Source organism: Equus asinus, chromosome 1 (assembly GCF_041296235.1).
Source record: "Equus asinus isolate D_3611 breed Donkey chromosome 1, EquAss-T2T_v2, whole genome shotgun sequence".
NCBI lineage: Eukaryota > Metazoa > Chordata > Mammalia > Perissodactyla > Equidae > Equus > Equus asinus.
The window spans coordinates 156,143,796-156,156,304 of record NC_091790.1 but is presented as its reverse complement, the minus strand read 5'-3'; the positions used below and the strand labels follow the sequence as shown (position 1 = coordinate 156,156,304).

The window sequence follows — 12,509 nt, the reverse complement described above, 5'->3', positions numbered from 1 at the left end:
CTATTAAACATGGTTAAGCCCATCATTCAAGACTAAAACAAAACAAAAAACTATATTTAATTTTTTTGCTTTGATTTGTTACAACAGTATTAATTTCTGTTATTTTATGGCAACTTATGGAGTTTTGATGCTGAGTACAGAGACCTTAGAACCTTGCACAGATTTGCATGCAATAGGTATTCAGTAAATGTTTATTAAATAACTTATAGTTACATAGATTTTATGGTCTAGGCTGGGAATGTAACTACAGTTTATATAGCACTATTCCTCTGAGAATGTATTCCAAATTCACAACATTACTCCTTTGTAGACTCAAGTGTCTGCCTAGATAGTAACATTTCAGGAACTGGAATTCTTTCCTGCCTTGCACTTACCTCCCACTCAGATACAAGCTTTACCCTGTTAACAGTACATTTAACCAATGAATACCTACTGAGTGACTGACCACCAGCAGGCCCTCTCTCGTTATCCTCTCAGAATAACATCACCTTAACATACTGGAAATTGGCCAGCTCTCCACTCTCAAATGTTTCCTGACAATACAATAATAGTAGGGGACCTCAACACCCCACTCACATCAATTGACAGATCATCCAGACAGAAAATCAACAAGGAAATAGTGGAGCTAAATGAAAAACTAAAACAATTGGACTTAATAGACATATATAGATCACTTCATCCTAAAACAGCTGAATACACATTCTTCTCAAGTGCACATGGAACATTCTCAAGGATAGACCATATGTTGGGAAACATGGCAAGCCTCTACAAATTTAAAAAATTTGAAATATTAACAAGCATCTTCTCTGATCATAATGCTATAAGACTAGAAATTAATTACAAGAAAAAAGCTGAGAAAGGCACAAAGATGTGGAGACTAAACAACACACTACTGAACAAGCAATGGATCATTGAAGAAATTAAAGAAGAAATCAAAAAATACCTGGAAACAAATGAAAATGATAACATGCCATACCAACTCATATGGGATACAGCAAAAGCTGTATTAAAAGGAAACTTCATTGCAATACAGGCACATCTTAACAAACAAGAAAAATCCCAAATCAGCAATCTTAAACTACACCTAACTGAACTAGAGAAAAAAGAAAGCCCAAAGTCAGCAGAAGGAGAGAAATAATAAAAATCAGAGCAGAAATAAATACTATTGAAACGAAAAAGGCAGTAGAAAGGATCAATGAAACAAAGAGCTGGTTCTTTGAGAAGATAAATAAAATTGACAAACCCCTAGCCAGACTTACAAAGAAAAAAGGGGAGAAAGCTCAAATAAACAAAATCAAAAATGAAAGAGGAGAAATAACAACAGACTCTGCAGAAATACAACGGATTATAAGAGAATACTACAAAAAACTATATGCCAACAGAATGGATAAGCTAGAGGAAATGGATAAATTCTTGGACTCCTACAATCTCCCAAAGCTCATTCAAGAAGAGGCAGACAATTTGAACAGACCAATCACAAGGAAAGAGATTGAAACAGCAATCAAAAACATCCCAAAGAATAAAACCCCAGGACCAGATGGCTTTCCTGGGGAGTTCTACCAAACTTTCAGAGAGGATTTAATACCTATCCTTTTCAAGCTATTCCAAAAAATTAGGGAGGATGGAATACTTCCTAACACATTCTATGAGGCCAACATCACGCTGATACCAAAACCTGACAAGGACACCACGAAAAAAGAGAACTACAGGCCAATATCACTGATGAACATAGATGCAAAAATTCTAAACAAAATTTTGGCAACCAGAATTCGGCAATTCATCAAAAGGATCATACATCATGATCAAGTGGGCTTCATACCAGGGACACAGGGATGGTTCAACATCCGCAAATCAATCAACGTGATACACCATATCAACAAACTGAGGAATAAAAACCACATGATCATCTCAATAGATGCAGAGAAGGCATTTGACAAGATCCAACAGCCATTTATGATAAAAACTCTGAACAAAATGGGCATAGAAGGAAACTACCTCAACATAAGAAAGGCCATATATGACAAACCCATAGCCAACATCATACTCAATGGGCAAAAACTGAACGCCATCACCCTGAAAACAGGAACGAGACAAGGATGCCCTCTATCACCACTCTTATATAACATAGTACTGGAGGTCCTGGCCAGAGCAATCAGGCAAGAAAAAGGAATAAAAGGAATCCAAATAGGGAGGGAAGAAGTGAAACTCTCACTGTTTGCAGACGACATGATCTTATATATAGAAAACCCCAAAGAATCCATTGGAAAACTCTTAGAAGTAATCAACAACTACAGCAAAGTTGCAGGGTACAAAATCAATTTGCATAAATCAGTAGCATTTCTATATTCTAATAATGAACTAACAGAAAAAGATCTTAAGAACACAATACCATTCACAATTGCAACAAAAAGAATAAAATACCTCGGGGTAAATTTAACTAAGGAAGTGAAGGACCTATATAATGAAAATTACAAGGCCTTTCTGAGAGAATTGGATGACGACGTAAGGAGATGGAAAGACATTCCATATACATGGATTGGAAGAATAAACATAGTTAAAATGTTCGTTCTACCTAAAGCAATCTACAGATTCAACGCCATCCCAATCAAAATCCCAATGACATTCTTTACAGAATTAGAACAAACAATCCTAAAATTCATATGGGGCAACAAAAGACCCTGAATTTCTAAAGCAATCCTGAGAAAAAAGAACAAAACGGGAGGCATCACAATCCCTGACTTCAAAACATACTACAAAGCTACAGTAATCAAAACAGCATGGTACTGGTACAAAAACAGGTGCACAGATCAATGGAACAGAATTGAAAACCCAGAAATAAAACCACACATCTATGGACAGCTTATCTTCGACAAAGGAGCTGAGGGCATACAATGGAGAAAAGAAAGTCTTTTCAACAAATTGTGCTGGGAAAACTGGGAAGCCAGATGTAAAAGAATGAAAATTGACCATTCTTTTTCACCGTTCACCAAAATAAACTCAAAATGGATCAAAGACCTAAAGGTGAGACCTGAAACCATCAGGCTTCTAGAAGAAAACATAGGCAGTACACTCTTTGACATCAGTATTAAAAGGATCTTTTCAGACACCATGTCTTCTCAGAGAAGGGAAGCAATAGAAAGAATAAACAAATGGGACTTCATCAGACTAAAGAGCTTCTTCAAGGCAAATGAAAACAGGATTGAAACAAGAAAACAACCCACTAACTGGGAAAAAATATTTGCAAGTTATATATCTGACAAAGGCTTAATATCCATAATATATAAAGAACTCTCACAACTCAACAACAAAAAATCAAACAACCCAATCAAAAAATGGGCAGGAGACATGAACAGACATTTCTCCAAAGAAGATATATGGATGGCCAATAGGCACATGAAAAGATGCTCATCATCGCTGATCATCAGGGAAATGCAAATCAAAACTACACTAAGATATCACCTTACGCCCATTAGAATGACAAAAATATCTAAAACTAATAGTAACAAATGTTGGAGAGGTTGTGGAGAAAAAGGAACCCTCATACACTGCTGGTGGGAATGCAAACTGGTGCAGCCACTATGGAAAACAGTATGGAGATTCCTCAAAAAATTAAAAATAGAACTACCATACTATCCAGCCATCCCACTACTGGGTATCTATCCAAAGAGCTTGAAGTCAGCAATCCCAAAAGTCCCATGCACCCCAATGTTCATTGCAGCATTATTTACAATAGCCAAGACGTGGAAGCAACCTAAGTGCGCATCAACAGATGAATGGATAAAGAAGATGTGGTATGTATATACAATGGAATACTACTCAGCTGTAAAACAGAACAAAATCATTCCATTTGCAGTAACATGGATGGACCTTGAGGGAATTATGTTAAGTGAAATAAGCCAGTTAGAGAAGGATAATCTCTGTATGACTCCACTCATATGAGGAATTTAAAAATGTGGACTAAGAGAACAGTTTAGTGGATACCAGGGGAAAGGTGGGGTGGAGGATGGGCAGAAAAGGTGAAGTGGTGCACCTACAACACGAATGACAAACATTAATGTACAACTGAAATTTCACAAGATTCTAACCTGTAATTAACTCAATAAAAAAAAATGTTTCCTGACTCTTTAAACTCTCCTCAAGACACCACAGTTTACAGTAAAATTTCACATTCCCTATTTTCTTCCTTTGTGCCCTTGATTGCATTTCAGTAATCACTGCTGTTAAACCAGAGTAAGACACAAGATTAAGCCAGCCCCTCAGAATAATCTTTGAAAAAAGTCCTTATTTCTAAGTAAGCTGGCTTTGCAAATCATGATAAAGACAAGAACAAAGAGGGCTTTCTTTAGCCCTGAATCAGCAAGCCACATATTTGTTAAAGATTGATAGGGGTGGTTATTTTGTACTTCTTGAGACAGATTTCCAAGTGCCTTTTACCATGACTCCTCTGTATATATAAATGGGGATCATTCCAACCTCGAAGGGTTGCTGTGAGCAGCCTCACCTTGGGCCCAGGAACTTTAGAGTGCCCCATGCTTTAGAGGGCCCAGCTCTGGCCTTCCTCTGCCTGTGCCCTCCCTTTGGGGCAGGGGGTTTATGGGGACAAGAGGATATGGCCATCTAGAGCCCATGCTTGCCTGTCTCCCACCCCAGACTGATGTTGGACCACAGAATTCCCTGACAAAATGGCTTTGAACCTAGTTCCAGGGCATTCATGGGGTCTCTTCTTCAGGTCCATCCTCCCAGGGGCTGACAGTGCTGTCAAGCTAGTATCTGCCTGTAGGCCAAAGGGATGGCAAGGAGATGGCTGTTTGCTGGAAGCGGAGGTAATAGGTATATGGAGCTTGAACTTGAAAGCTAGGGTACCCTCATATTCAAGGCACTTCATAGCCTGGGATGGAACTGGAGGTAGGAAGAAAGCAGTAAAGGGTGCTGAGGCCAGCCGCCAGCTTCAGGCTCTTCCTGAACCACCATGTCCCAGTGTAGAACTCAGGATAGTCTAAGAAGTCTAAATCTGGACCTGGTATTCCAGGTGGTTACAAAGATATTTTGTCAAGGTAGGAGAACAGAACATCTTTTATTTAACAGTTTATTTGCTTGCTTTATAAATTAAACTCTTTAGACTAATGGAAGGTGGGCTTCCATTTGTACTCTAGCCCCAGGACCTGCAAATGTTAAGAATGGGCCTGGCTGTGAGGGCAACAACTGCATAGTGTTCAAGAAATGTTAATTCCATACTTTCCACCACCATCCATACCCCTGCTCTTGCTGTTCCTTTAGCCTCCCCACCTCTGCATGTCATTCAAGGCCTACTTTCTGTGGTATGACGTACATGGCCTCTTGTCTCCCCCCTCCATCTCCACTCCCAGCCCTACTTCCCTGTTCAGCTGGAATCAATCTCTCCCTCTTCTGAACTTCCAAATAATTTTGTCTTAACCTCTTTTTGGTTTGTGTGTGTGCATGTGTGTGTGTGTGTGTGTGTGTGAGTGAGAGGAAGATTGGCCCTGAGCTAACATCTGTTGCCAATTTTCCTCTTTTTGCTTGAGCAATAGTGTCTCTGAGCCAACATCTGTGCCGATCTTCCTCTATTTTGTATATGGGATGCTGCCACAGCGTGGTTTGACGAGCAGTGCTAGGTCCATGCCCAGGATCTGAAACTGCAAACCCCGAGCCACCGAAGCAGAGCATGCAAACTTAACCAGTATGCCACCAGGCCAGCCCCTGTCTTAACCTCTTTTATAACAAAGAGTTACTTTTCATCTTATAGTCATTTGTGTTCAAGCCTTATCTCCCCTTCTAGTCAATTCACTCCTGGATGGCAAGATTTGTTTCTGATCCATCCTTGTTTCCTGCCACTACCTTGCACATGTAGGTGCTCAGTAAATATTTGAGTGTCATCAATCTGATCAAAAGTGAATTGCTAAGTAACCAAAAAAGGCTGCAATGAAACTCACTCATTGATTCACTTTTACATGCATACTTCCTTTTGAAAATACAAAATAAAACTCCATGGTAAGCAGTTATGTCTACAGAATGAAAAATTTTAATGAATTTGAGTGACTTAACCTTCAACAGAAATTCATAAAAGATATCAAATGGTGTCATTTCAGGCAAGGAGAGAGAATTGGGGGCAGACAATTTTAGCTAAACTTAGCCAAAGGAGCACCTGAGAGACCTTTACATCTCTAATAAAATTTCACTGGGGGTAGAGTATTTCCAGGGACATTTCGTCAGTGTACATTGAGTCCCTGCTAAAGCAAAAGATTTTTAGAAAAGACCTCACCATTCCTTTGACAAAACATTGTGCTTACCTCTAAATATGGTTACAGTTGTAGAATATTAGTAATTAATAAAGAAAAAATATGTATCTGACTTTAGCCTAGAATTTTCTTTTCCCCCCTTCCTGCTAGATAGTGCATCAGCCCTTATGCTACTAGATGACATTAACAGCAATTATCTTTTATGTTCATATTCTAGTTTCCTAAATGTGTTGGGAAAAATAAACCAGTATTCTACCCAAAACCTCCTAAAACCTTCGCTCCTAACACTTCTTTAAGTTCATGGGACCCTATTTGCTCTCTAAAAGAAGCCAACATACAAAGAAACCTTGAGAGGTGCCACTGGATCACTTCATACACTCATGATTTTACAGGTATGAATTCATTTTAACACAAGTAAAAACAACAAAATTGGAATATTTAACAAATGCTGTTATAAGCTTTCATCTTCTAATATTTTTTCCTTGTTTCCTAATATAAGTACTAATAGAATTAAAGTGGGTAGTGTGTCTCTCTTAGTGGGTAACCGGGAGGTAAAGTTGGTTTTCATTTTATTGGTTCTACTTATATCACAGGGGAATGGGTGAGTTTTTCTATAAAAGGTCATTTAAGTGCCATTCTTCATTTACTCTAACAAAATAATAAGATGTGATATTTCCATTAAGGTCTGGGGCCCATGAACCCCCTTGAACTGGATGATTACCATGAAAAGGAGGTAGCAGAGTTAACTGGACAGATAGGATTTGACCCAGAGCCTGTAAGTAATTGCAGTCAACTCTCAGTTATTTAGGGGGAAAGTATCCAGGTGTTGGGCTCCTTCCTGCTTTGCCCACTTTTTATTTGCTTCATGAGTATTGGTGACCAAGCCAGCAAAGGGATAATTTAATTCGTTTTAGAAGTTAATTCTAAATTAATTTGAAATGGTTTGAACATCCTCGTCCACTATTTTGAAGATCAAGCAAGGTTTGTTTTCCTCTTCACAGTGCTGTTTTTTGTGCACATTTTCTACTATGCTGCTGCTGCTAAAATTTACAAAGGAACTGGTTTACAAACACTTACCTGGTAATTTAATGAGATTCTTAATAAATTCTGTGACTCTGCATATTTGTATATCTGGTACATTATCACTGCTTTTGAAGAGATAAAGGCTTCTTCCTGATATCTACAATAATTGAGAGTTGGTTGAATTACAATCAAAAGCCAATAAATTCTCTGCAAATATCCATGGGGATTTCTTAATTGATTATGTGAAATGGCCTGAAAGAAATGATCAATCCCTTTAGTGACAGAAGTTATAATCTGTTGGCTTATTATGTAAATGAAATAAAATGACCCAATAGTATAATTTGTGTTGTTTTTTGAGGGCCTAAATTTTATCCTCTAAAAATACAAAGCTTTTAAAACAAAATTAATATTTTCAAAGATGTAAATTGTGGAAAGACAAATAAAAAACCTGTAAGATATTTCAGTATTAACTCTTTTTAGACTGAACTGAACACATTTATTTTACATTTGCTTCAGTATTTCCCAAGGCAATATAAAATCATAACATCAGAAGCAGTTCCATAGACTGTGCTTTATCAGTCACCGAAGGGTGTTTAATTTTCTTTATTTTCCACTTGCAACAAGCATTCTCTAAGGCTAGAAAAGACTGTATATATACTCTGACATTGTCAAGTGTGTTCAGCAACTGTCTAGATTTCCACAGATTGGACCCTATAAGGTTCACCCCCTCAGGAAGTAGCTTTATCATTTTTACAAAGAAATACATATACAGTTATACAAAGGATGCTTGTCAAGTATATTATATTCAAAATTATTGTGCAAGTAAATCAACACCTAAATTTTTATTATTAACAAGATAAAATATGCTGAAAATAGTTGGAAGTTTGAAAGAAAGTTTCAGTGAATCTTGCTGGTTTCTGACTAAAACATAAATAACAGACTCTCAGAAGTCACATTACACATAAAAATGGGTAAAGTAAACACGTGTAAGAAATATTTTGTTGTTTGTCGTTAGTGACATTGAGTTGATTCCAACTCCTAGTCAATTCTAACCTTGTGTACAGCAGAGCAGAACCCTGCCTTGTCTTTTTGACTCATCCTCTCACCTTCTGGCACTGTATCAAACAATGCTCTGCTGCTATTCATAGGGTTTTCATGGTCAATTTTTTTGGAAGTGGGTGGCCAGGTCCTTCTTCCTAGTCTGTCTTAGTCTGGAAGCTCCACTGAAACCTGTCTACCAATGGTGACCCTGCTGGTATTTGAAATACTGGTGGCATAGCTTTCAGCATCACAGCAACATGCAGCCACCATAGTGTGACAACTAACAGATGGGTAGTATGGTGCTCTAACCAGGAAATGAGTCTGGGCCTTGAGGTGAGAGCACCAAATCTTAACCACTAGACCACCAGGGCTGGCCATTTTGTTGTAATACAATAAAATAAAGGTACTAAAAACTGCTTCTTGCATAAAAGGATACTGTCAAAGTAAGATATGATACACCCTATACTTTTATGTTTATGACAAATTTAACAAAGCATTTCAAAGAGCTGGGATTTTTTTCTTTTTTTCATAGTATCTACTCAAACCTGATTCACTAAAGGTTATAACATATTTATTAATAACAGTATGGAAATTCCAACCATGAATAAATTAGTTCCAAAAGGATATTCCTAAGTTCATTTTGTTTTCTAGTTCCAAACTACAGTTATTATTTTCTCACTATTCTCATTATATCTGCTATCAATTCTACCATCATCATACATCTATTCTTTTTTAATTTTTTTCTTCAACATATTATAAAAATTTTCAAACAGGGCCAGCCTGGTGGTACAGTGGTCAAGTTTGCATGTTCTGCTTTGGCAGCCTGGGGTTCGCCAATTCGGATCCCAGCACCACTTGGCAAGCTATACTGTGGCAGCCATCCCACATATAAAGTAGAGAAAGATGGGTACAGATGTTAGCTCAGGGATAGGCTTCCTCGGAAAAAATTAAAAATAAAATAAACATTTTCAAACATATTACAGTTAACACCCATATCCCTGTCACCTAGATTCTACCATCAGCATTTAACTATACTTATTTTACCACATAATCTATCCATCTTTCCATCCATCCAAGCATCCATCAATACATTTCATTATTTTTTATGTATTTCAGAATAAATTCCAAACATTAGTATACTTCACCTCTAAACATTCAGCATGCATATCATTCATCAGAGTTCAGTTTGTTTGCAGTTTTTTCTTTTAAGGTAAAATATGCATTCAATGAAATTGCACAAATCTTAACTGTACATTCAGTGAGTTTTGACAGAAACATACACCTTTGTAACCCAAACCTCCATCAAAATATTGAATATTACCATCATCACAGAAAGTTCCCTCATGCCCCTTCCAAATCAACTACCTGCTCTTCCTCCTACTCCCCCACAGACAGATGTACACTCACTCACTACTTTTGCAGTTACCAGACATGATTGAGTTCACAATATTTATAAAACATCTCAAAAAGAAGCAGAGATATGACAACTCCCCTCAGACCAATGTTTCTCCAAGCACAGCACATCACTGGCCTCAGCATCACCCAAGATGGTTGTTAAAAAGCAGATTCCTGAGCTCCACTGCAAACCTTCTGAATCACAATCTCTGAGGATCAAGCTGAGGAATCTCATTTTCTGCCAGCTCCAAAGCTTATTCTGATTCACCAAGGTTTAAGAACACTTGCCTTGGCCTAATAAAGGAGGCTTTGGCTGAGACTAAATAACTGCACATAACTGTTAACATCGTCCGTTGGTGATGGGCAGAAATTTTGTTCCAGTGATTCTTTTATATCTTTGAAAGTTGGAAAGCAAAGAGTTCCAACATAGAGGAATTTTTCTACAGCCAACTAAAATATGCCCTTTTCATATTAGCAAAAACCAATAGACGAGAAAAACGTGTTATCAGGACCCAAATTTCAATGTCTTTAAATAAATAAATATCAAAGAACATTGCAATGTGCATGCCTACACCCATCCTGTGTTTACTCAGACAATGAAAATGGATATGACTTTTGACCTGCCATTTGTGGCAATATCCTTACAATACCAAATTTATTAATTAATTGGTTTTTTCCTTTTTATCCCTCGACTATAGCAAGAAAAATTCCATCCTGTCTTAAAACCTTCCATACCCTTGGAAGGACGAATTGCCCGACTGATTCAGAACCGACGTCCTCTGGAGGCTACTGTCCAGCAAAGACCACCTTCCTGTCCAGATTGTACCCCTAGAGTTTTGTGTACTTTTCATACTTTTGTACCCAGTTCTGCAGAAATGATGGCACTTAGCAATAACACACCAGCGGGTGTGACCCATAAAAATCAGAAAATTGAAGACAAGATTAAGGAAGAACAAAGCTTGCTATCTACTTATGCACTCCCACCTTGTTACCCAACAAAAGATCTGACTAACATTTATGACATAAAACCATTTCCAAAAATCACGGATACTAAAAAGACAGAAGATTTGTACTGGAGACAGCTGTCATTAAAACCCCAACCTCCACCTTACTGTAACCCAAACCATTACATTAAGTATGAACATTTTAAACCTCCCGTACATAACCAGTATATTATGTGTCAAAATCCTATTAGCCTTAGTAAGCCTGGTATTTTAAGTAAATCAGACTTGGAAACTTTCAATTTAGAACATTTTTTAAGTAAGCCAGAAGAAGAGTTGACCTTGAACATGGAAAACGACGAAGAAATCAGACCTATTGTGGGTTGGATTCCTAGAGCTGGAGTGGCCAGGCCTCAGACCGACCTGTTGGAGCTTAAGAACTCTTTTTCCAAAAGTGGTGCACAAAAACGTTTCCGTAAGTCAATTCAAGAAGACCACAAAGACCTGAGGGATAAGGAGCATTCAGGGATGAAACACCAATTCTATGGCCATAATTCCTATTATTTCTATAATTGAGATATTCATCCTTCCCTTCAAAACCCAGCCTCTTGCAAAAAAGGAAAAAATATAACAGAATTTCCTCCTTGTTGCCAGACTCTGTTTTCTAGGAGAACCATAATCGCCTTGTTAGTGAGGTTTATGTTTTCAGGAATTTAAGTTAGGATCTGGTCAGAGGAACCCAGAAAAGGATATGTTCTGACATATTGAAAAGTTTAACCATTTAGCAATAAAATATTAGAACCAGAAAAATGTATAGTCTTTAATCTCATTTTCAAATTATACTCCAAGAAAATTTTCCAAAATCATGAAAAACAATATGTATGACAAAGTTTACATCATCATTTTACAAAAATGAATATTTGAAAAAAACCTCGAATGCCCAATAATTGACAGATATCTCTACAAAGTATAGTACCCTAATGAAATAAATATGTGAACACTGTCCCTTTATGTAAATGTTTGTACAAAATAACATTAGGTACAAAAGACAAAACTCGAAGGCCCAGTTCATTGAGGGATGGACAGCTCTACAAATTACATCGCCTTAATAAAGTAAAGAAGTGGGCCCTGTTCTTTTATATAAACATGGACAAAATAAGTCAATAGAAAAGATGAAACTCAAAGTGCTCTGCATGCATGCATTCTAAACTGGATGTTTCTTTTCCTTTAACCTTCTGATAGAGAAACATAACCATTTCTTTTATGCAAAAAGAATGATTTTACTGTGAAGATCTAGCAATGGCTTTAATTAGTAACTGGTAAGTTCTAACTGTTGCAAGTAAGGATGGTGTCTTAGTCTATTCTATTTGGGCTGCTATAACAAAATGCCATAAACTAGGTGGCTTATAAACAACAAACATTTATTTCTCACAGTTCCAGAGGCTGGGAAGTCCAAGGTCATGGCACCAGCAGATTTGGTGTCTGGTGAGGGTCCACTTCTTCATTGACAGCCAACTTCTCACTGTAACCGTACATGGTTAGGGTGAAGGATCTCTCTGGGGCCTCTTTGATAAGGGCTCTCATCTCATTCATGAGAGCTCTGACTTCGTGAACTAATCACCAACCAAAGTTCCCACCTCCTAATACCTTGGGGGTTAGGATTTCAACATATGAATTTTGGGGAGACACAAACATTCACACCATAGCAGATAGCTTGTTATCAATTATTCTAAAGCCAAATATCATCGTTTTTAGAAGGTGTCCACCAAGAGTTTAGCTAACCTCCAAATGCAAGTCAACTAATGCGCCAAGAGGTATGTTTTAGACTTACTTTATCAGGGAAAGTTCATGA

At 37.5% G+C, this 12,509-nt stretch overlaps 1 protein-coding gene across 1 annotated transcript in view; it reads left to right on the top strand.

Moving 5' to 3' along the window:
- The window catches only part of SPMIP4 (sperm microtubule inner protein 4), a 53,609-nt gene extending 41,539 nt beyond the window's left edge, over window positions 1-12,070 (top strand). Inside the window, exons 8-10 of the mRNA XM_014838998.3 lie at window positions 6,475-6,649; window positions 6,941-7,032; window positions 10,415-12,070. Coding sequence (XP_014694484.1) covers window positions 6,475-6,649; window positions 6,941-7,032; window positions 10,415-11,233 — 1,086 coding nt within the window. The 3' untranslated portion in view covers window positions 11,234-12,070. The remainder of the gene's footprint in view (window positions 1-6,474; window positions 6,650-6,940; window positions 7,033-10,414) is intronic.
- Window positions 12,071-12,509: the final 439 nt, after the last annotated feature.